The sequence below is a fragment of the Hyposmocoma kahamanoa genome, unplaced genomic scaffold (assembly GCF_003589595.1).
Source record: "Hyposmocoma kahamanoa isolate Upper Pololo Valley unplaced genomic scaffold, ASM358959v1 67, whole genome shotgun sequence".
Lineage (NCBI taxonomy): Eukaryota > Metazoa > Arthropoda > Insecta > Lepidoptera > Cosmopterigidae > Hyposmocoma > Hyposmocoma kahamanoa.
Window position 1 is genome coordinate 4,701,038 of NW_020653855.1, and position 25,653 is coordinate 4,726,690.

General features: G+C 38.8%; 1 protein-coding gene across 1 annotated transcript; it reads right to left on the minus strand.

Annotated features, from left to right (window-relative positions):
* Positions 1 to 5,571: 5,571 nt before the first annotated feature.
* LOC113232145 lies at positions 5,572 to 14,496 on the minus strand. The gene is made up of 2 exons (XM_026466783.1): positions 13,635 to 14,496; positions 5,572 to 5,720 (listed from the first exon to the last, which is right to left on the minus strand). The coding sequence occupies exons 1-2, from the start codon at positions 14,494 to 14,496 to the stop codon at positions 5,572 to 5,574; spliced, it is 1,011 nt and encodes a 336-aa protein (XP_026322568.1).
* Positions 14,497 to 25,653: the final 11,157 nt, after the last annotated feature.

Consider the following 25,653-nt stretch of genomic DNA (forward strand, 5'->3'; position numbering starts at 1 on the left):
AAAAGGCATCTTGTAGGCATGAAGGGTGGAGGCGGCTAGGACAGTGATTTTATAAACACTGCAGTAGGTACCTTCGCTTTGGATTCTACTTTCCATTTAGCGGCAGAAATAAGTAAAATGGACGAATCACTGTATCATGATTGTTTTTTAACTACAATAAAATTAACCTTCGCTCTCTACACTCTTCTACTTAACTAGCTATAAATAAATTGATTTAATAGTTGCAATGTCACAATAATCTAAAATAAATAAACCTGTAACAAACACATTAAGCAATTCGTAAGATCTGGTTCGTTCCATAGCTCAGTTGAAAGATTGTTAGCTGCGATATGCGAAGGTAACTGGTTAGAGTCCTCATGGCTGGGCGGAAGGGTTTTTTGTGATCGATCTTTTTATTATTTATTCGTGGAAAACCAACGGCTTTACAACAAATTAATAAAAACATCATCAAATACATTACAGCCAATTAAAGATTTTCGCTTATAGTAACATAATGACTAGTAACAACGAGCACTTAGTGGTAACAGCAAATAAAATTAATATATAAAACAAACACTTGAGTTCTTAGGTTTTCGCGATTGTTACACATAGGAAATGAAACTATTTTTCCGGATTTAAATCGCTTATATTTGTTTTCTCAAACAAACCGACGTTTCTGGCCCTTTAAAGACCTTTACCGATCCTTTACGGACCTTTACAGGTCCCAAGGTCACGGTTGACATTGACAATGGATTTTCATACCTTAGGCGATTAACACACAGCACCGCGCTGCGCGACGGTTCGCGGGACGCGGACTCACGCACGCGGTGGCGGAGGCGCAGATCTGCGTCAACACGCGGTTTAATCTGCGCGGGGGCAGCGGTCTAGCGGCCCCGCGCCTCTTAAAGTACTCGCTTCGTAGTTGATCGCCGTAGTGATTGTACATGTAGCTGAGATTCTTCTTTGACAAGAACGGTTAATAATACAGAACCCATTCAGGACGCTGTAGTTATACTGTCCATTTGGTTTTTGAAAGACACCGAAGATAATATTCAACTTCATTACAAAGATTTGAGAAAATTTGAAGATTAATTTTTCAACTACACACATATGTCAGCTGAATCCTTTGATTATTTGTTAGGGAAAATCCGAAGGACAATTACTGGAATAGACACAAATTGATTAAAAATCTGGGCGGTAGTGCGGAGCGCTGTGTGCTGTAACCTGCAGTTCGCCGCACCCCTCGGCGCGAGAATGCGGTGACACTGCGTACGCCGCGCTCCTGTGCGGAAAAGCGTTGTCAGTGTGTTCGACGACGCGTGTTTTCCATACAAACTGATGTACTTCAGTACAACATTAAAAAACGCAGCTCCGTGCTCCGTCTCGGGGCGTGGTGCAGTGGCCTAATTTAGGCCTTGGTCGAGAAGAGTCGCACGGTCCATACATGACAAATTTTCCGTGTTCGTTTTTTGAAAGTAATGCAAACAATTCCAAGCATGTTTGAGGAAAATTCCTTTTTTAACCGACTTCAAAAAAAGGAGGAGGTTCTCAATTCGACTGTATGTATGTTATGTGATAACTCCGGTATTTGTGAACCGATTTTCATGATTCTTTTTTTGTAGGATAGGGAGTGCTTCTATAGTGGTCCCATTTCATTTTGAAGGAAATCATCCACCTCAAAGGGTGGCTGTTCATGCTTGAAGATTCATTTTTATAAATAGCACCTAAATTTTCTTAAGGAGCAATTATTTTAATGGTTGATTTTGCTATTTCTCCAATTCAAGGCGTTTTTCTCTCAATATTCTTTGAGTAGAGAGAACCGATTTTTATTATCTCCAGTGTCAAGTCCTGTATAGTGGCGAATTTAAGGATATTGCAATAAAACTTAGCAAAAAAATGTAATTCCACGTACTTTTGAGGTCAGTTTTTTTAGTACTCTGTACTGATTTATATTTATTTCGTTTCAAATATAAACAAAATTGCATACAGGGTTGAGACCTTCTTTTAAATATGAAAATACTTGTATCAGGAGGTCTCGCCCCTCTGTAACTAGTACGTAAATACTATAATACAAAATAAAATAAAAGTAATATTACAGAAGTCATAAGAAGGCTCAAGGTCACTCAAAGGACAATGGAAAGGGTTATGCTCGGAGTTTCGTTGCGAGATCGAATCAATAATGAGGATACCTGCAAGGGAACCAGAACCGACATAGCCCTAAAAATTGCAAAACTGAAGTGTCAATAGCAGGGCACAATGCTCGCAGAACAGATGGCAGATAGGGCGGAAGAGTTCTCGAGTGGCGACCACGTACCGGAAGACGCAGCGTGGGGACTAACGATCTGGTGAAGGCTGCGGGAATCCGCTGTTTTCTCTGGTCTATGTTCAGCAGTGGACGTCTTTTGGCTGAAATCTCTCTCTATCTCTATCTCTCTCTCTCTCCCTCCCTCTATCTGTATCTCACTCTCTCTCTCTCTCTCTCTCTCTCTGTGTATGTATGTGTGTGTATACGCATGTCAGTGCGATATGTAAAAATGTATATAGGTAAGTGCAATGTATGTAATGTATGTGTATGCTTTACGAGAAGATAAATCTTAGCTGAAAGAAGAAAGACAGAGAAGTAGTTTATTTGGTAACCATATGATAACATGTATATCATAATAATACTAAGCTAATATTATTACGTGTTGCATTCTAATTATTTAATAAACGATTTACTAGGCCACCTACGAATCATATTAACTAGTCCAGATCACGGTTTCTTCATTTACAACATCTGACGTGGTCTTTGGCAAAGTTGCCATATGAAAATAAAAATTGAAGTAGATGGTCATTGCTTACAAACGAGCGCGTATTGACAAGAGGTGCTTTTTGTGTAAGTTGATTGGAAAGTATAGACGTGACGCGGCCGCTCTCTGTGAACTTCTGCGTGAAATTTAGAATCCGTTTTAACCAGATCCATCATTTGCACTTTCGAACTAATTACTTTGTAAAGTGGATAAAACAATTAATTGCATTTAACTGAAGTTATTATTTCACCGCCGGCTGAACGAATTGAATAAGCCAATTATGAAGTAATTCCTGACTCAGCGAATTCCGTTAATGTGTCCCTTTCCGGCCTTAACTCCGACATATTTGTTTTAGTATTAAGTTTTGTGAATATCACCCAGTTTTACTACCACGATGTTCAATTGATTTTGTGAAATTATTCCACTGGTTGGCTAAAATTTTGAATGACTAAGAGTCGTATTCCAGAACTCTATTCAATGCTCAAGTCAGGACTTGAGTATGATTTCTAGCACTGGAAATACGACCCTAATGGCAAGGACTTGAGTATGATTTCTAGTGCTTTAAATCGTACTCAAGTCCTGACTTGAGCATTGAGTAGAGTTCTGGAATACGACCCTACGTATAGTCTGTTCCGATCCATTTTCAACAAAAAATAAACAAACCTGTTTGCTTAGAATAATAACGCATAGAATGATAGTTTCATATCAAACGAACTGTCACAAGTGAGGCAAAAATCAAATTCATGTAGGCTAGTTTTAGTAGTAGGTTCGTTTTCGGTTTTAGTGAATATTTATATAAAAATACAAGTTGAAACGCGTTACTTCCTTGTGGAATGTGATGTTAGTATCTATTTTATGTTTGTCTGACGCATTTTTACACTCAATTACCGCACATTTCGTCATTTTTAGCTAAAATTCTTGAGCTGTTCGCGGTGCAAGTGCCACCTGAGCACTGAAGGCCCGCCCGCTCGTGTAGGCCCATTGGGCGCGCTTCAATTTGCCTCACTTAGCGTGTGCGGACTAGGTTTCTATGCGTTATTATTCTAAGCCTGTTTGGTTAAAACTCTAAAGCAATCACTCAATAAATCGAATAAGTAACACTTTCACGTATATTTCGAAAATGTCGACTTGATATTTCATCACTTTTTCCAACAATATTCATTTGAATAGCATTGTAAAATCGTATTTGAAAAATGGTACTTTGAAAGTATTCGTAAGTAAGAATAACTGATTACTAAATATGTCCCTACAAAATGTATGGTAAAAAGTTTTTTGCGATTTCTGACATTGGTGGCTGGCCTTGCTGCCCCGTTTCAAATCTACACCCTGTATAAGTCTCGGCGGGAACGGGGATTGCTTGAGTCGTATTTATAAAATTAACTCACACTCTCCGGCAATCCCTTACTTCCCGGCCTCTGCAATAATGTACTATTTATTTTTATTATTTACATTAGATAAACAACACTTCAGCAAAATCTTCCATTTAATCACTACATTGATCTAGTTCAGGGTTCACCTATCGAAAACACAATCTTACTTTAGTTTGTAAGTAATACATAAGTTAAAGTAGAGCTAAGTTTCAGCCTTTAACTTGATGTGGTTGGGTGTTTGTTAAGTTAGACGGATCTTCGATTTCTAAGTTAACATCGTGTTAGTTTGGTTTTCATTTCATCGATCCGTAGAGTCAGTAGTATAATATTAGCCTTTATGCAAAATATATCAAATTTTATTTTGTAGCAGTAGAGTTACTTGTGAAAGAGCTCGTCCAGGAAAGTTGCCACCTTACCTATTTCTGCCACTAAGCAGTAATATGAGCTTTACTTCGTTTCGGTTTTGAAGGGTAAAATTACAGGCACCTTATGTCTCTTGGTGACGGGCGCAGTGGGGGTGCCCATCTTTGCGATTAAAAGCTCTGAGTGGCACTGCAACTGTGCCTTCCACCATCCACGACTTGTTATCATAAAAAAAATTTTTTGGAAGAGAATAAATAAATAACGCACACACTCATAACCATGCACTACGGAAACACTGTATCGCGGGTGCCATGAACACACACATAGGCAAACACAAATTACACTAAACTCACGAGGGACATAAACGTAGGCGATAAATATTTCTCCCGGCCCGGGAATCAAACCCGGGACTTTTGTACTGCTACAGTATCTATTTCTGCCGCCAAGCAGTAATGTGAGCATTACTGTGTTCCGGTTTTGAAAGTTAATGGTGTTGTTGAAACTACAACAACATGGGACTTTTACTTTATGTCTCAGGGCACAGCTACAGTGCCCCCCAGCTCTTTGCAATTTAAAGCTCACAACTGTTATAGGTAGACGTGTCGCTTACCACCATGCGCAGCACTTGACATCATAAAAAAAGTGTTGATGATGATAACCCTTAAAAAATATAGGCGGTGACATTAGCTGAGTGGATCCTTTTACATACTCCACAGCCGCACACAATAGTGTTGACTATCTTTAAAGTGGTGAGTGATGATTGAAATTATTTTAGTTCTTCGACGAATTAAAATAATTTAATAAACACAATTAGTTACCATTGTCAATCTAAAGTCAACAATAATAAGAATAAAATGTACCAATGGATTTATGTTACATAAATAAATAATGTTCGACAAATCGCTTAATTGGACGTTTTTCTTTTTCAAGAAAAAGTTATGTGCACCACAGTCCATCGTCAAGTTCGAATTTCAAAAACCTTTCAGACAGATTTCTAATGAGAAAGAATGCCTTTCCGAGCTAGTGAGGTGAAAATGATATGTAATTGTGCAACTATGTATAAAATTTCCTTACCTAATAGCGCAACTTGTGCCGTCCTCGAGGTCGCGCTTGCGCTTACGGCGCCGCGCGTATAGATACGCGGCAAGCGCCAAAAGCGCCACCACAGTTCCACCGCATACTACAACCACTAGCACAATATCGCGGACCTTCATTGCTCCTGTAACAAAAAAAATAGCTTTAAGTTCTTGATATAAAAGCTTAAGAGTCAATTCTACCTAAGCTCGGATTGAATATTTTCCCGTACTGGATCGGTTCTATTATATTATACTATATTTATTTCAGTATTCTTGTAAAATTTCGAGGTAACTTTGTTTTTTTTTTCTATCATAAAAATTTTAGGAATCGTGTTTTCAAACCTCATCTCTATTTTTAACCCTCGACGAAAAAAGAGAAAAATTATAAGTTCTCTTTTCTTTTTTTTTACATAGCCTAGGAAAACCCTGTATCGCGGGTGCCATGGATGGACACACACATGAGTAGACAACCACAAATTACACCCAAACTCACGAAAAATACATGTAGGCCATATAAATATTTATCTCTGTCTGCGTGGCAATCCAGTGTGGTAACCATTCGACCACGGAGGCAGTTTGAAGCCTTTGTCTTTTTTATGATTCCAAGTTACGGGATGAAGAAGTCTAACGCCTGATGGTAAGGGATACGCCTGTCCATAACAGGTGCAGTGCCACTCGGAGCTTTAAACCACAAAGATCAGATCTTTATGGTACTGCCACTGCACCTGACACCCTGAGACATAAGCTGTCACTTGGTATCCTCTTAAAAAGATGGCATAAATTGCGTCTTAGAGCCATTCTTTTATTTTTAAAAGTAAGTATGCAATTAAAGACTTAAAAACTTACTTGCCTCATCAAGGAATCGAACGAACAAAATGTAAAAGAAAACTGTATTTTTAAGCTGATTCACAAGGTCAATTAATAAGGATTAATTCCTTTTAATATAACAATATGGTCAAGTTTACATTACCATACCGCTTGTCTTATTTAGGGTAAATGCTGTTGCGTCAAATTAAATTGTTTAATTTATAGTTCGTATTAAGAAATAGTTGGAGCAAACAATAATGTGTTAAACAATCTATAACCTGGTCTCAAGCTAGAACATTAATCTATTATATACAATGTAATGACTTGATTCTTGTCATTGGCCATGTTGTAATAAATGAGGCAATCTGATCGCTGGGAAAAAGACTGCTTTGTAACTGTCATTTTTCTAATGATTTATTAATAATGAGGATTATTCCCTATGTTAGTACCACGGTAATGAAACAAACTTCCAGGGCATTAAACAGAAACACCAGACCAGAAACAATTTAGAAAAGATCTTTAGATAAACTAGCCTTTCCAGGAATTGAACCCGGAGCACCTTGTTCAAACTGAAACTGGTTTTTTGGATCAAAATCGCGGTTTTTGTTTTTTTTAAACAAACTTTCCATGATAAAATTAAATTTATTGAATACCACGATATCTTACTATTATGATTCAGGTATTTATTTGTTTTTTTAGGGACAGCAGTACAAATCTGGTTACAAACGGTCTAATATATATTTTTTTATAATATCAAGTGACGGGAGGAACAAGTCGAGTGCCTGATAGTAAGCTGCACGTCTGTCCATAACAGTTGCAGTGCCAGTCACGGCTATAAACCGCAAGGATCTGAGGGGCACTGCCACTGCGCCCGTCACCCTGGGACATAAGTTGGTAAGTCCAAGGTGCCTGTAATTACACCAGCACTCTTACCTTTCAAAACCTGAACACAGTTATGCTGATATTACGTCTTAGCGGCAGAAGTAGATAAGGTGGCAGTACTTTCCTGGACGAACTCTTTTCCAAGGATCTCTTCCGGTTTGAAGGTTTATTAAGGGTGATGGTGAAATTACAGCACATGAGTCTTGTCGACTTATGTCTTAGTGTGACGGGCGAAGTTAACAAATTCCAAATTCCTTCGAAACCGAAACGCAGTAATTCTCACTGCTGCTTTGCGGCAGAAATAGGTGAAGAAATAATGAAATAGCAGCTTAATACCTTAGACGAACTCTTTCACCACTCTACTACTAAAACATAATAGAACAATATTGACCCGTCTCTGAATGACTAGAGATTGTGAAGAGGCAATTCCTCGAGTTAGAAAGCAGCGCGAAGCTGGGTTACCTGTCAGTAGTCTGAAATGACATTTTCCAGAAATAACGTTTGGTTCAATTCTCATAACGTCGAAAGTAATTTTGAGAGGAAAATGTTTTTTCTTTTTCACCTTTTTTTTTGCGTGAGGTTATGGCCGGATTTCTACCGACTCGAACCCCAAGGTGGCCTTCTCGGGTGCTCTAGTGAGAAAGATCCGGGATCGACTTTACCGGAACCCCCCAGCACCTAGGAGGAGCTACATCATCCCCCTCCTCTCATCACGACGAAGCGGGTCACACCGCCCCGTCGTCCTCCTCGCGGCTGCCTAACTTACTGGAGAACGAAGCCCTCGCTTCGATCGCCCACAGCCGCGAAGGTACGCCGCTGCCGAGCGGGATCGGCCCTCTCCCGTTCACGCTCGGCGACCTCCTTCTAAAGCATCACCGCTCCACAGAAGGAGACCACTGCCTCATGGGACTCTTGATCCGTCAACATACCCGCTACTATGCCTGGCGGGGAGAGATCTCGCCCGATCCGGGCAACCAGAATGTTCCGCTCGGAGGCCCTTTTTTTTTCTTTTTCACCTAAGTTAACCTAACGTAACAGAACCTAATCGTGTCTTTGCGATAAATATCTAACATATCCTGAAAGAACAACGGTTTCGTTATAATTCGGTTTTCGTTGTCATGAAAATTCGAACAAACGTTATTTCGGAAAAAAATCGAGTTTGTGATAGGTTACCATAAAGCTGAACTCGATACTAAACGTGACGAGACAATAATCACCCTCTGCTATCAACTATAATTACGTTGACGGGATACTCATTATCATCATCAACCAATTTATACGTCCCACTGCTAGACACGGGTCTCCTCTCTCGCAAGGGTTTCAGGCCATAGTCCGCCGTTGTGAACCTTCTTTGACGTCCAGGTTTCAAATTAAATTTCGCACATAAATTTCGAGAAAGCGGCAGAGTTGCGATCTTGGAATCGAACCCACGGCCTCTGCTTGACAGGCGGTAGGCGTACTCATGTGCTCTCAATATGCACGAGTGCTTGCAGCGATTTGGCCTTTTCTTCTGAGAGAAAATCCGTCATAGATACCACCACGTCAAGAGGAGGCGCGGTGGTTATGTGAGACTCCTTCTCACTAAACACCTCCGGGTATTTCCACACCCGGCATAAGACAGGGGTGTGGCCACGTGGTTTATGATCCACGACCGCGGAGCCACCTCTGGTGGGACTTCACTAACGCTAGTGGCTTGCCGGGAATACTCCGCACGCCACCCAACCCGTGAACCCTTATCCAGTGTGTGACAAAGCCGATTTTGCCATCCATGCTGCGACTTAGCCTATCTTATCCATCTTTAACCCAACTAGGAGCCGAAGTAGAGGTCTTGACCGAACACGATCAGGTAGATATAGATACCATCAACCAGTTATGTCTAATAATAATGCAAACCACCCTATTCCAAACTATATTTGCAATAACCCGAAATGTTGGTTTGTTTGAAAAAAAAAACAATACACGCAGTTTAGATAGGAACAATAGTTCCATTTCACGCCCCACCAACTAGGTCGTCAAAAGATTACCCCGGATGTTGTTATGAAAAAGTCGTCAATATAAATCAAAGAACAAATGTATTGTAGGTTGGATCGGCACCAAAATGTAAGTGAGGCAATTACGCCGTTCCCACTTCCGGTTGCCGGAAGCGCCACACGATTTCGAGCCGCACCGACTTTTTGTAAGTTGCAAAAGCAAAAAAAAATATTGCAAATTATAGGTTTTCATTTTTAAAACACCGCTCGAGTAGGTTGTTTTGTATTTGACGTCGTATCTATATTACTATCTTGTGTTGTTATTTCCTTTGTTATTTTACTGCATGATATTTTACGTCATCATCGTTGATAGGGCAAGGGTCACGCTGACCTAATTGGGAACTTATGCAACGGTTGAGAAGAGATGTGCAAGCGTTCGGGTTTTGACCCGGCGCGTTATAAACATTTGGTTTTAATCACACAACAACATATTACGTTAGAACTAAATATTTGTAAGTCGAATTTTGTTCAAATATATGTATTGCTTACAGATTTTGCTTTCTATTAAATCGATTCGCTTGAAAATCTCATTCAAGTGAATCGATACGGCCCCCTACTAGATCGACGGATGACCTGGTAAGGGCGGCGGGTAACCGATGTATGCACGTCGCGTCCGATCGGCTGGTCTGGAAATCTTTGAGGGACGCCTACGTTCAGCAGTGGACCTCTTCCGGCTGACATGAGGATACAAAGACTTGTTATCTATACACTCGATTTTCACAAAATCGAATAATAATGTGCATCTCTAATAATAATGAGAGACCACAGGATTGCAAGGTGTGTATTGTGTAGGGTTGACACTTTTTCTTTTAATAAAATATATTTTATACCAAAGGACACACAACCTCGAACAACTAATGGTCACAGGACGGATCGACGGTAAACGTAAGAGGGGTCGCTGACCCACAAGTTGGTCCTACCAAGTTTGTACGGCTCTCGGCATGGGTCTCCATGATGCGCTCCACTATTCCAAAGACCGCCACAGATGGCACAAAGGCGTCATGCAGAGAATTTCTGCGGCGAAGCAACGATCTTCTGAAATGTGATATACGACGTTAGAAGGAGGATATCGAAATATCTTTTTTTTATATTATCAAGTGAGGAGCGAACAAGTCGTGCGCATGCTGGTAAGCGACACGCCTATCCATAACAATTGCAGTGCCAGTAGAGCTTTAAATCGCAAAAATGTTAGGGACACTGCCACTGCGCCCGTCACCCTCACAAGTCCCAAGTGTACCATAACTATTTAAAAACAATATAAACACAGTTTCATTATTTTAATTTACTTATAGAAAAAGTATTGTATGCACACATTACATAATCAGGTATCGCACTTATTACTAAGACACCGGTCGTGTATAGAATACCTTTGGTATGGCTCTGTTACATACCAACTGGCCACATTGGATTCAATTGACAAGGGTGCCAAGAGGTTTATAGGTGACTCTAAATTAGTAGAGCCGAAGTTGCGCCTTGAACACTGCCGTAGAGTTGCCTGCTTATCAGTATTTTACAGAATATATCACGCAGAGTGTGCGATGGAGTTATACGATTTAATTCCGCTTTTCCCTTTCCATCATCGGGGAACTAGACGTAGGCTTGGGATCTACCCCTGTGTTGAGGATATTTCAAAGATTCGCACGAAGCGCTACGCTTCCACATTTATATGGCGAACGGCTAGGGAGTAGAATTAACTGCCTGCATACTTGTTCACTGAACGTTATAACTTGAACCTTTTCAAGGCCAGAGTGAATAGGCATTATTTATGTGTGCATGTTCCATCGTCGACCTCATCGTCACTTTCCTTCAGGTGAAATAGAGGTCGAATGTGCATTTACATTCGTATAAAAAAGGACTAAGAATCCCCATCAATAAATACTAGACGTATAACCACATGTGACTTTATTAGACAATTTCTTTATTGTCATCACTTGACCTTAGCATGGTCATTAATGTCGGAACATAGTGAACATAGAAATTCCGACGGGCCGTCACGTGTTTGATCCATATGCCCACGTAAATCTTCCAAAGGACGTGATAATCTTGGCCGAAAATAGTTATAAAGATGCAAAAAAATAATCTCAGAACAGAATACTAAAAAACCAACCTCAAAAGTTTATGGAACTATATCTATTTGAAAAGTTTTATTGAGATCGGTTACCGGAAAGTGCGCGAAGCCGGATTCATCCCCTACTTTGTCACCTTTAGAGGTAGAATATTTTCTTAAAATTCAAATGGAACCAATACTGAGGTACCTTCTTCCCAATAAAAAAAGAATCATCGAAATCGGTTCACAAATTTGTTGTCACCTTTAGAGTTCTCGCGTAATATACATACACAAAAAAAATTGTGTAAAAAATACAAATAATATATAAATAAAATTACAAAATTCCTACACAATATTTCTTTGCAACTAATTAAATTTTAAAAATTAAATTAGGTCGTTAAAAACCACAAAATAAGGGTCAGCAACAAGCACATAGAAAAATTCGTAATGTCTGTTCGATCGTTCCGTATCTCAGTTGGGGGAACGTCAGCCACGTTGAAGACGACGGTTCAACTTCAGATTGAATTCAACTTTCTTAGTGTTCGATCTTTGTATTAATAACTATAACAAAGTGGAGTAATTTCCCAAAAAATAATTGAATATCATGATAGTGCAACATCCTGAGATTCAATAAATTTCATTGTAATTCGAAACATAGAGCTCTTTGTGAGAGTTCGTCCAGAGAAGTAATAGGTGAGGTGCTATTTCTGCCGCCAAACAGTAATGAGAGCATTACTGCGTTATACGTGTTATAATGCATTATAAAGACCCTTAATTCACTTCTGTGCATTCTGGCCTTTTCGAATTTTCGGCGGAATTCATATGTATTGCGTGCGAATAATAGCTTCAATGTCCAAGCAGGTTCATATTGACCTTTTTAACACTAATGTACTTACCGGTGAAGCCTCTTATTAGTACTTTATTTTTTGGCAAGTAGATAATTTCGTGAGGCGCACTATAAGTTTCCGGAATGAATAAGAAAAAAATACTATAAATGGTCAGAAATTAATTTATTGTTTCTCAAAATATTCTCTTTTTTTGTTTTTTTTTATGTTTTATTAAAAAAAGAAGCAATCATCGGTTTAGAGGCACTTTACACGCGCGCCACTTTCGTTGGTTTCGGCTCATGTCGAAAGATCCATACGCTCGATTGCTGTTTTGTTTTGAGATCACAACTCTAAATCCATGTTTCGTCACCTGTTCCTTTATCCCACACCAAATTTGACGCCCCTTCGTTGAATCTGATAAGCATGGCATTGCACCAAGTGACGCGATCCGTTTTTTGAGCCTCAGTCAAATTGTGTGGGATCCACCGAAAGCACAGCTTTTTCACATCCAAATGTTTGTGTAGTATTGATTGTATTTGACTCATGCCTATGCCTAATGATGCCCGAACCTCAAGGTATATCACATGCCTGTCTGTTTTCATCATACGGCGCACAGCATCGATGTTTTTGTTGTTCACAGCAGTTTACGGGCGACCATCACGAAATTCGTCACTGAGATTCACACGACGGCGTTTGAATCCTGCAAACCAGCTATAAATAGTCGCCTTGCATGGTGCTTCATCGCCAAAAGCAGTTTGAAGCCGAGCGAAGCACCGCTGAGCTGTTATTTTATACTTAAAATCGTAGAAACTCATACTACGAAAATTTTCACGTGTTAAATCCATGGTGATGTAGACAACCAATTTCTAAAATGACGCAACAATGTAAAAACAATTGACCGTCAGATGAAACAAACTGTATTCTACAGTCAAGGAGTTCCATTTTCAAATGTTGTAATTACTTTTTAAATATTGCTTATCTAAGTAGCCAATTTCGGAAACTTATAGTGCGCCCTATGTACTATTTATTTTTATTTATTTTATTTATTCATTTATTTCAGGCAACTAAGGCCCATATAACAAATACCTTACAGACTAACATACATATTATTATTATTGATACATACCTTACAGACTAACATACATATAAAATAATATAAACTTATTAACTAATTACACGAATTACTATTCGGCGACGTGCGACGCAAACAAGTGTCATGTATCGTTCCTCTGAACCGCCGGAACATGACACCCTTCGGCCAAAACTCTACCTGCATGAAGGTCGACAGATGGACCGTTGGGACCCTCACCACAAACGAATTAAAGTTAACGTTGTGGCGAGACTCCAAACGTTCGACCCTCAGGGTGAATTGGGCTTTCAACCGGATATACTCCACTATATCCTCAGACTTCGTGGAGTAATGCAGTCGAGACAGGTACAACTGCGTCGTCGGTATGGCCGCACGAAGCAAGAAGTTCTGTCCCGTTGGAGCTGTGCCACATAGATTTCGGCTGGTGGGTTTCTTTCTTCTCTTCTCCACCTTTGTGAAGCCGTCCTCGTCGCACCTGTCGGTCTGCCTCTGAGATTTGGCACCTGCGATTCCAGAGACAGGCATTCGGGGTTTACTACCGCCCTTTGCAGTTTTCCGCAACTCGGGTTTTGAAGTCGCGGTTCCGCTGCTAATAGTCGCGGCGTATGCACGCCCGGGCGATGACGTCCATACGGGTGACGTAACCTCCGAGGCGGAGGGGCGGGCAGGGGGGCACGGTGCATTGACAACAGCAATGACCGGCGACATACGAGCCGACTCAATACTGCCGACGGATGCTTTTCGCGCCCCGCGACGCGTGTTGACGTAGGAGACTGTCGGTGACCTACATACCGAAGCGGGGTTGCGTAACAACGCAACTTCGGCACGTAGCTCACTTATGGAGTTATCCGACGCCTCCAATTTTGACTGAACTTCAGCCAAACTCGACTTCAAGGACGTGATGTCCTTTAACAGCCTGGTGACGTCGACGTGGTCAAAGGTGACCGGAGGCAACTTGTGCAGCTCCTTCGCCACGAAAGTAGGCACGTCGTCCGGATCGGTATTCTTCAAGAATGCAGTAACATCCTGGACACTCTTCAAGCCTCCATCCCTCCGACGAGATGGCATCTGCTGCGCTTTGCCGCAGCTCTGGAACAGCAGCATCTTGCCACTGCAAATCTCATCTTCGTTGAAATTAGATTTGCAGATCTGCTCGATGCTGACTTCATCCATTGTGTCGATGGCATTCTGCACGAATGCCAGAAACTCATTGACAATTTGTTGTTGGGAACCCATTGTCACTTACGTACATGCAGCAGCCTAAGCCGCGCAAAATCGCGAATTAAAATAATTCTCGCAAAGTAGTGCAGCGCGTCCGTTTCCGATCACACATTGAACACCAACTATGTGTTACGAATATGTCATTACATATGTAGTATAGTTACTAGTTATATAGTTATAATTTAATGCGCATTAATCAACTTAATGTGTGTCTATCGGTGAGGGCCAATAATTGCCTCTCCATTATTATTAAGTAAGATGATAGGGACCTTTTTGGGGAACCCGAAGGTTTTGTCTGTGCAATACAGGATAAGGTTATCGAGACGCGGAACTATCGGAAATATATCCTAAAGGACGGTACAGTAGACATTTGTCGGGCACGTGGCCGAACCGGAGAGTCCCTTAGGCATTGTTTCCGGTTGCTCCGCTCTTGCTAACACTGAGTTCTTGCACAAACACAACCAGGCAGTCAATATTACACCAAGAGCTCGCTCTGAAGTACGAACTCGTGCAACAGAGGATGCCATATTACAAGTATTAACCGGAGCCAATACTCGAAGATGACCGCACCAAAATCTATTGCGATTGATCCATTATCACAGACATGACTAGTGTGAATAAGCCTGATATTGTGATATTGGATCGATAGCTGTCGAGGGTATATCTTGCGGACGTTACCATCCTAGTAAAAGTCTAGTCTAGTAAAAGCCGAAACCGAGAAATGCCGGAAGTATCTCGACCTGGCGCACGAGATCACCGACATGTGGGATGTGGCCTCCACTGAAATAATCCCAATTGTTTTATCCGCAAATGGGTTAATTCCAGTCAGCCTTGCTAACAGCTTGATGCGATTGGATTTCTGTGGTATGTCGCTTCCAGCACGAATACAAAAGGCGATCCTGCTCTATACGGCACGTATTATTCGCCGTCTCCCATTTAAAAATTCAAAATTAATCTTTTAGGCCTTGGAAAAGGCGAGAGCCTAATATAAATTAAACCTTAGCCTAAAAAATTAGCCTAATATAAAATAGATAATAATAACGCAACACTCATAGCCCCGCACTAGGGAAACCCTGTGTCGCGAGTGCTATGGACACACACATAGACAGCCACAAATTACACCCGTTCGTCACGTGAGTTTCACGAGAGAAATAAATGTAGGCCATACACATATTTCTCCCGGCCTGGAAATCGAACCCAGGACTTCTGCGTGGCAGCCCAGTGTGGCAACCGCACGGCCACGGAGGCAGTTATGATAGCTTTGGCCTTCCAATAAGGTAAAATAAAATAAAAATAAAATAATGTGAGCATTACACGTCCCTTGTGAAAGTGTTGAATCAAAATGATACATATCAAGGTTTTAGTAGCCGTAGAGCTCCATGCATCGATTATATAAAGACCGAAGATTATAAAAGACGAAATGTTATTTAATTTGTTTGAAAATTAATCTGCCAAATTTTTACGGTGACAACTGCGCTCCGATTGGCTAGCCCGAAATCGAAACATTTGACGAGTGTCGTCAATTGGTTAACTTCAATTCGACCGGTTTAACTTGAGCCTTGCTATAATGGACGAAAATTGAAAAATTACATATTTAATTACCGATGAAATGTGATTCCGTTTGTTTTGTAATTAGATGTTTTGCTGTTTTTCATACACCACCAAATGGAACAGCCCCCCATAGTTAGAAATACTATCTTTATTGCAATAAATACAGAATATTTTTGGAATATACGGAGACGTACATGCAGATTTTTTATTGTTGCTGTACTATTTCAGCTTTCTATTTTTATTTGTAATTTTAGTGCAAACGAGAGTTGATGTTTAACCGCTCACGCGATTCATGCAGCCGTAGACGCATGCCACACCTAGAGGTGCCGGTAATGATTTTATACCGATTTATCGGATATCGAAGTTATAACAGGTAGAAGAACTAATATTAATTGCTATTTCGGTAACTACTCTAGCAAACCATAAAGTTTTTAATGCCTGGGTGTTACATTTAAAAAAATAAACAACTTCAAATATACGTCACGACAATCGTGTGTGTTATTGTTTGGGCTGGTGATTTCGGTGTTTATTTATTGAAAACATACCGTAAGTAGCGTTTTTTAAGTTTACCCTGAATATCAACGTTTATAAACTATACTTTAAGGAGTAAATTCTTGGTAAACGTTAGAACCACTCAAACGGAATATTATCATATTTATCCAAGTACACCAAAAATTTCATTACTGCTTTTTAAGTGTAGGATTTGCGGTGTATTACTGCATTTTATTTGAGATGTTTTTGTCGGTAGTACGGAGGATATTTATTTAGCAATGCAGAATAATAATTTTTATTTATAAAAACTTGTATTTAAATTGAATGCTTTTCTAATTTGCGAAACCAAATAGCCGCATTTTGCGGTAGGAGGAGCGCATCGCGTGAGCGGTTAAAAGTAATAATAAGGCCCATTTGCCTCATGAGTTAAGGGATGGATGGCCTTTATTTCGTCTCTATTTCTGATTATATACTCGATGGCTCCTTATGAAAGGGTTCGTCCTGGCAAGTACAAGCCCTGTTTATATTGTAACCAAAAGATCGATTTCAAATTTAGCGCTATACATATATTGCACCAAGTATACGAAATCGCAGTTACATGGCAAGCATTGAGCTTACACAGCTCTTAAACATTTTATACACATTGTACTAAATTAATAAAGAACAGAACAACAAAAGTTCTTAGAACAGAAATTCAGAAACCTATTATACACAGTAAAATGACTAGGCAAGCTAATAAAAAACTACTCACAATTCCAAAATATTTAAATGTGTACGGTAAACGAACTTCAAAATATATAATCCCAAATCTCATAAATAATCTACCTACTGAAATTAAAAATAACATAACCGAAAAAAACATTAAATATGTACTTAAAAAATATATACTAGAAAACTTATAGTGTAATTAATTAGTTCTCGTAATTTGTAAAGGCGAAATGGGAATGGCCCGTGTAAAGTATATGGTGACCGACCGGTTTCGCGAGTGTGGAATGCACGGCTCGATGCTTAATGACCGTACGAATTTTTATTGTGTTCGGATGTACTAAATAGTTTAATTTTTTCATGAAATACCCACATGTTGTATTATATGTCAATATGATCTAATTAGGTATATGCTAGAATTAAGTGTGTGAAATAAATATTAAGCGTAAGGATAGAATATGAGATCACCAGTATTGAGTCAAACCAGCTATGGTTTTTACAATACTGTATGCATTAGTAATGTCATTGATATGTGTGTTAAATAAATAAAAATAAATAAAAAAAAACCTCTCGAAAATCACAAAAAAGAAAACCATAATTCAAACTGGAGATTAAAAGTAGCTCTCCACGTTCTGAACAATTTTATAAACAAACGAAGCATAATTGAATGCAAAGCCTACCTTGATCCTTTAATAAATTATATAGAGATGATAGCCCGTGTTGAATATTTTAACCTTACTATTAAGCTTCTCATTGTAATACCACGAATATAGAACCGTCACCGTACCGATTGTTACCAATAGAGGGCGTTATTAATATTTTGTGAAAGAGTTTGTCCAGAAAAGTACTACCACCTTACCTATTTCCGCCGCCAAACAGTTTTTTAAATATTTATTTTATTTTTGAGAGTACTAACAGCTTGTATCGCAATGGAATAGAAACTGTTATTGAATAATTCAGTGCATCCAGTGAAAAAGGGAATAACTCAAAATCGACACTTTTTAGGAGAGGCAAAAACCATACTTTTGTTATTGGTTGTTCGCGTTCATTAATAATACTTTTTACGATTTATAGCTTTAAGTATACATCTAAGCTTTCGTTTAATGGGTATTGATTGAACGTTCAGTCACATTTTATATATATTTTTTAAGTTTTTTTCGAGTTGCGTCCTTGTTTATGAATGCTTAGAGGTAATAACACGACTTATGTTAACAAACTTTAAGACATAATTCTACTTATTATCGTAACTGCGACTGTTCTATGGTTGTATTAATACTTATGATACTAACCACATTGATAAAAGGCATGAAACATTTAGAAGAATAAAACGACAAGTTTTCTATTGCGAACTATTGACCTATAGAGCACAACGATTAAAAAATATAATAATCAAGTGACGGGACGAAGAAGGCGTGTGCTTGATGGTAAGCTACCCGCCGGGGGTACCGAATTTTCCACAAATAACGTTTGGTCGAATTTTCATAACCTCGAAAGTAATTTTGAGAGGAAATTGTTTTTTCTTTTAAACCTAACCGAACCTAATCGCGTCTTTGCGATAAATATCCAATATATCCTGAAAGAACAACGGTTTCGTTGTTATTCGGTTTTCGGTGTAATGAAAATTCGAACAAAGGTTATTTCGGAAAAAAGAAATTCGAGTTTGTGATAGGTTACCACACGCCTATCCGGTTAATAGTTGCAGTGCCACTCAAAAAACTGCACAGTGCACTACCACTGAGCCCGTCACTCTGAGACATAAATTCAAAAGTCCCATGTGCCTATAATTTCACCAGCACCCTTACTCTTCAAAACCGGAACACAGTTATGCTGAGATAGTAATGACTGTAAAAGTAAAGGCAAGGTGGCAAGTACTTCCCTAATTTTTCTTTGCAGACGTATTTTTCCACTTCGTAACTTTCTTGTCTTTCAACAAATGTGTCTATACCCGGAAAGGCGGTTTTTTTTTATTAATATCCAGTGACGGGACCTACGTAATGACTGCGGAAAAGAACGTTTTAAAAAAGAATTTATTATTACAATAAAAGACGTTTAATTCGGATCAAAAACCTTACAAGACTAAAGTACAAAAAAATACAATGAAAAGCAGAAAAGCATTACGTTACATAAATCTAAATAGTAAGCTAATTCGCCATAGGTGAGCTTCCGCATTTACCAGGCTTTACGCCGTGGTAACTCGGGACAAACGGTTCTTTTGCAGATGATTTGAGGCCTTGTGACGCATGCCCAGTTAGTTATGTGTATAAAAAGGTTACAGCTAAAGCTGTTTTTCAGATCCCAACCCTTTTAGCAAAATTCGCTACATTTTAGGGTGGGAATTGTGGAACGTGTCTCGACTAGTTCTAATAAACACAAAAAAAGCGTACGTAATGTCAACTTAAGTCTACTTTATTGTTTTTATATTTTTGTAAATATATTTAAAAAAAGCAGCTTGAAATTCACAATAGGCTAGCTTTTTAACCGCCGATTGTGATATACCAGTATTTTTACTCGGAGTTCTCCGATTGTCCAATAAGCGCAGGCCAAAGCCTAGTGCATATCCAGGTGGGGCTGTTAGTGGAGAAATGTGTCATGGCATCAATCGATAAGAACTTCGTGTCACTTATTGTTGACGCCTGCTAGCTTGGATTTTGAACCGTATGCGTTAATTTGGTTTTCACATACATATCAGACTCGTGCTCAGCAGTGGATGTCTAGACAGTGTAAAATAAGAAATTTTAAATAAATTTTTATTGAATTGATATTCAATTATTTTTTGCGAAATTACTCCACTAGTTTGTTATAATTATTAATACAAAGATCGAACACTCAGACAAAATCCTTCAATTCGGTCGGATTCGAACTGACGTCTTCTAGCATACCAGCATAGAAATTTTAAATTTAAAGACTTATTTGAAAGTCATCATCCGAAAAACCTGAGACCTCTGAACGAACAGGCAGTTCTGTTGCGTTGCTCTGATCCCAAAGTAAATAAAGCACTTAAGTAACAAACACCCAGACCCGAGATAAACTAGAAACTAATTTCTACATTGATCCAGCCGGGGATCGAACCCGTGACCTCAGAGATGGCGTCACCATGAAAACCAGTGTGCAAGCCGCTCGACCACAGAGATCGTCAATTAATATAAGAAAGAGAACAAAAAGTTCCATAAATCATTGAGAAAATGAAGGCCAAACTATTTCAAACAATCAAATGGCGAACAAAAAAAGACCATTTCGAAAATCGTATCCAATCAAAGTTAGCCAAATTTCGCGGTACTTCTCAAGTCGACCAAAAACTTCGCATTCGCACTTAGTAATTCGCAGATCCACAAAAGGGCTCTGCGGACGCGATGCGGCAGTTGAGTTATATCGACCCGTGTCAGTTTAGATTTACGAGTTCACTGGCTCCAGTTACTTGCTTTACTTTAATTAGTATGTCGTTGCTCTTTTTATTTTTTATTTATTTATAAAAGCACTAAAACAATAACATTACTAGTACACGTATATATCAGAGTAACAATGGTTATTCGTTATGTTAAGCTGCAAAGTTGTTGATCAACGCGATTGCTTATATTGAAACCTGATCAAGCGAAGAAATTATAGTCTTCTATTCAGTTGAACTATAAACGCTTCTCGTGAGTTTGGGTGTGATATGTGATTGTGTACCTATGTGTGTGTCCATGGCACACGCGAAACAGGATTTCCCTAGTGCGGAGCTGTGAGAAAAAAAATTCTTCCAATGGGCATCGAAATGACATTTAAACTTTTACTAATCTCCCAGCAGTCCTATAACTCAATTATTCAAGGAAAATTTGGCTCTTTGCTATAGTTAGTTTGACAAAATTTGCAATAACTTAGTTAGTAATTGTAATGCTCTGTTTTTGAAACTAATACTTGCTAAAGAAAGTTTCTTAATGTAACATAAACTACTTTCGAATGCGATTTGTTCGCGTAGAAGGGTAGTGGCTATGTATAGGTAATGCTTGAGATATTGTGACATGATGAATGCTAGGGAGTCAAGTGTTTTAGTATAATGTAACGTCTCCTCAATTTATCACTATAGCTTCATGGTGCTTTAGTTTATCGACTGGAATGCCGTATAAATAACAATTCTTTTGTATTATTTAACCCAAAAGTCATATTTTTGAAGTATTTATCTATAAGTATTTATGGTAGCTTAATATGTGGTAAGTGCTTTTTACGAATGTACTGTACTAAACAAAATAAATTCGGAGAGAGTTCAAAAATAGTACATGGTTTTTTATAACACCAAGTCACGGGACGAACAACGCATGCGCCTGTTTATAACAGTTGTCACTCTGTTAAATACAGATATTTAAATCGCAATTATCTGAGGGACACCACACGTGTCTGTAATTTCACCAGCACCCTTACTTACTGCTTGGCGGCAGAAATAGGTAAGGTGGCATTACTTTCCTGGACGAACTCTTTCACATAGAGTTTAATTAATAAGTATAATAATAAAAATAGTCCCGTACTATAGAAACCTTGTGTCGCCTCGGTGCCATGAACATATACACAGACAACCACAAATTGCACCCAAACTCACGAGAGAAATAAATGTAGGCCATACAAATATTTCTCCCGGCCCGGGAATCGAACCTGAGACGTCTGCGTGGCATGGTAACCGTTCGGCCACAGAAGAATTTTATTATATAACTTGTTTACCACTGTATTGTTTCATAATATATTTAAATGTCGTTAAAAAGACACGTTTTTTGTATATGCGTGCATGTTATGCGATGATTCCAATATTTGTGAACCGATTTCAATCAATTTTTTTTTTGTTAGAAAGAGAGTACCTCAATAGCGATCCCGTTTAAATTTGAAGAAAATATACTACCCCTAAGGATGGTAAATTAGATAGTAAATGCGGTGTATTGACTTTGATACGTTTTCCATTGACCGATTTTAATAAAACTTAGCCATAGTTGTAATACTAATGAAAGTAAAATGCTATTGTGACCTAGAACTTGTCTGACGATGGAAGAGAAACTCCTAAAGTACAGCAGCTGTTTAAGCTCATATAATTCGTTTTGATCAAATTTGAACCTGTATTGCAATTACCTTTAAGGAGACCACAGCAATAAACACAGCGAAAGCGGTTGATCAAAGATTTGAAATCAGTTTTTTTTATTAAGCGAAACATAGTAATATTTTATAAATAAAGTTTACATCAACAAATAATTTCTAAAACTTCATTGTGACCACTATTCACTTGCCCGTTATGTTACATGTCAAGTCCAAAAACAGGCAAGTCAACTCGCTCGTGTAAACGATGCACATTGCCTGTAGAAATTTATTTAGATATGGGTATTTTCGTGCACCCTAGCTCCAGAAATACGCCATCGATCTATCGTTCCTCATGGGCCATTTTCACCTTCACCTTGAGTGATGGGGAACTTTGTCTATTTTGTACATTTCTTTGTTTTTTTTAATGTTTTGGCATTAGCATAGAAGAAATCGCATATAGAGTAAAGAATACTTGCTACTGAAATACCAAAATACCAAATAAATATAATGTGTATTGATTTTATTCACAAATTTTACTACCATGTTTTACTATCATGATATTCAAATAAAAAATTTAATTACTCCACTAGTTGGTTATAATCACATTACTATTGTTATAGCGGCTTGATTTTAATTGCCTTTCCCGATCGGAAACTGCGTCTTTTCCGAGTCGAGGCGCATAATTGCGAATCACAACTGGCCGATCGGAAACCTTTGACATTTCTAATCGGAACAATACCTACTTGATTTAACTCACAAGTTAGAAAGATACAGTAGGAATCAGTTTCATCTTCTCTCTCAGAAACCCATCTGATATCGAGACTACCCGATAGGGTCGATTCCGATTTAAATCAAAGTCAGGACGCAGATCTTTGTTTTTTGCTTTTAATGACTTATTTGCCGTAGCGCCATCTTTGGAAAATCTATGAAAGTTTTTCTTCACTCAACCAGGTACCCTTAGCCAGAGGCCGACAAGAGATGTCGCTTTATGAACTGCGAGCTTGTGAAAGAGTTCGTCCAAGGAAGTACTGCCACCTTATCTATTTCTGCCGCCAAGCAGTAATATCAGCATTACTCATGCATTACTGTGTTCCGGTTTTGAAGGGTAAAGACGCTGGTGAAATTACAGGCACATGGAGCTTGTCATGTGCCTGTGTTATGTCTCAGGATGACAGGCGCAGTGGCAGTGCGCCTCAGATCTTTGCGACTTAAAGAGCTGAGTGGCACTGAAACTGTTATGCACAGGCGTGTAGCTTACCATCAGGCGCACGACTTGTTATTGTCACTTGATATTCTAAAAAAAATGTAACATTGATTTTATTGATAATCATAATGTTTTACTACCATAATATTAATTTTTTTTTCTAAATACACTACTGTAGTAAAATAATTGCTAATCGCACATAAAAATAAACAATGAAATACAATAATTTCGTAATTTCTGGGGAAGGAGTGTCTACTCTATTATGTATATACCTGATTGCGATCTATGGTTTATTACCCATAACAACAGGGTTATTTGTTAGTCAGTCTATTCAATTCTATAGTGTCGCAAATGGTTATTAGACAGTGATTACACCTTACCATCAATTGGACAATAGAATTGTTTACCGATTTGGATAAAAAAGTTTTTCGGTCAAGATTGTAAAACTTTTGTTTACATAATTGTCTCTTTCATTGAAAAAAAAAAAACCTACTTCAAAAGTTCGCTAATCGGCTTTTTCCGATTTCCATGAGATCCCCTCATCAGATTGTGATTTCTTAGCAACAATAGGACTGTTACGGGCTCCTTTGTACATTTTTCTTTCTGACTGTCATGTTGACAGTGTTTTGTTGATTACATGTATCGTGTCTAGTGAAAAGTCGACTTTTATTTGCGGAAAATATTTTTTTGATTTGCGATTGCCGAAACGAACCCGGAACAGCATCGTTGGCATCATAGACCACCTCGAGAATATGCCCTTTCAAACAAAAAAGAATTTTCAAAATCGGTCTACAATTCATGGAGAAATCGGTACGTCAATGTACATGTCAATAAAATTTGAGGATTTGCCTCGATTTCCTTGGACCAGATGCTGACTTGGTGACAATAGGACCACCACGAGACTGCACCTTTTTTAAAAAAAATCACAATCGGTCTACAATTGACGGAGAAATCTGAAAACATATATATAGCCGAACGTATATCTCCTCCTTTTTTTTTTGAAGTCTGAAGAAATGTGATGAACGGTACAAGTTATAAGGGCATCGACAAATTTAAGTACCTGGGATGCACTATCACCGACACAAACTATATATATATTCTTTATTGTACAAAGAAAAGACACATGAAATTGAGAGGATGAAATTAGTATTCGCGTAGATAACGCGCTACGATGTGCAGCCCTTCACAAAGTGTTGGTGACCAAGTTACTTAGCAGATCTACAAAGGTTGAGAGAATGAGAGAGTAAGTATCCTACGGGTCATTACGTCATTAGGTCAAAGACCTAAAGGAACTGAATGTGATCATTCGGATGGATTGGCATTAGACCGACAGATATGGCGTACTTTGTTGTCGGAGGCCAAGATCCACTTCGGGTCGCTAAACCAGCGCAGTAAGTAAGTAGTAACGCCATAGGAGTTGCTACAATTGCTTTTTATTTACAGGTCAACGGTTTTAATGGCGCGTTGAATAAACAGCTACTTGAAATTTACAGTTAGCGTTAACTTGTTAACTATAGTTATTGTTCTGTAGAAGAAAATCTATATTTCAAGCTCGCACTGTTGTTCATTCAACTATAAATATGTCATCTGCTTATTTTTGGATAACACAACGCTTCCAAAACAAAATACTGAGAATAATTGTGAGTTCTGCTTGGTATATATCTGCGTCGCGAATTGGATATAGAGTCCGTATTATCTACGGGCTCTATATCCAAATAATGCATACTCATAGCCCCGCACTAGAAAAGCTCTGTGATATCTGTTGGGAGCGTGGACTGTAGTTGCTGATGAATTTAAATAAGCTATTTTGTACTGCTTTAAATTGTTCAAGGGCTTCGAAGAATGGTCTCCGTCTTACTGTCACTGTGCGGGTTAAAAGAGGTGATCGGGTTACCACATTTAACATAACAATTTATGACATTTTTTGTGTTGCCAACAACAACCACAAATTATACTCATGGGAGAAATAAATTTAGACCAGACATATGCTTCTCCCGGCCCGGGAATCGAAACCAGAACCTCTGTGTAGCAGACCAGGATGGTTACCGTTCGGCCACGGAGATAGTTAGTGGCTGATGATTTGATCATTCCGTTACTTGATAACATAAACAGTCCTTATCACAAGTGTCACAAAATTAAAATTAAAAGTCAAATTTAGAAGAGAGCGTATTTTCCGTACTGTACAT

Excerpts from the sequence above, each read along its gene's own strand:
- LOC113232145 (XM_026466783.1), bottom strand. The coding sequence starts at position 14,496 with ATGGGTTCCCAACAACAAATTGTCAATGAGTTTCTGGCATTCGTGCAG. Across the intron at positions 5,721-13,634 it reads GGGACAGAACTTCTTGCTTC|GAGCAATGAAGGTCCGCGAT; the intron begins GTGCGGCCATAC and ends TTTTTGTTACAG.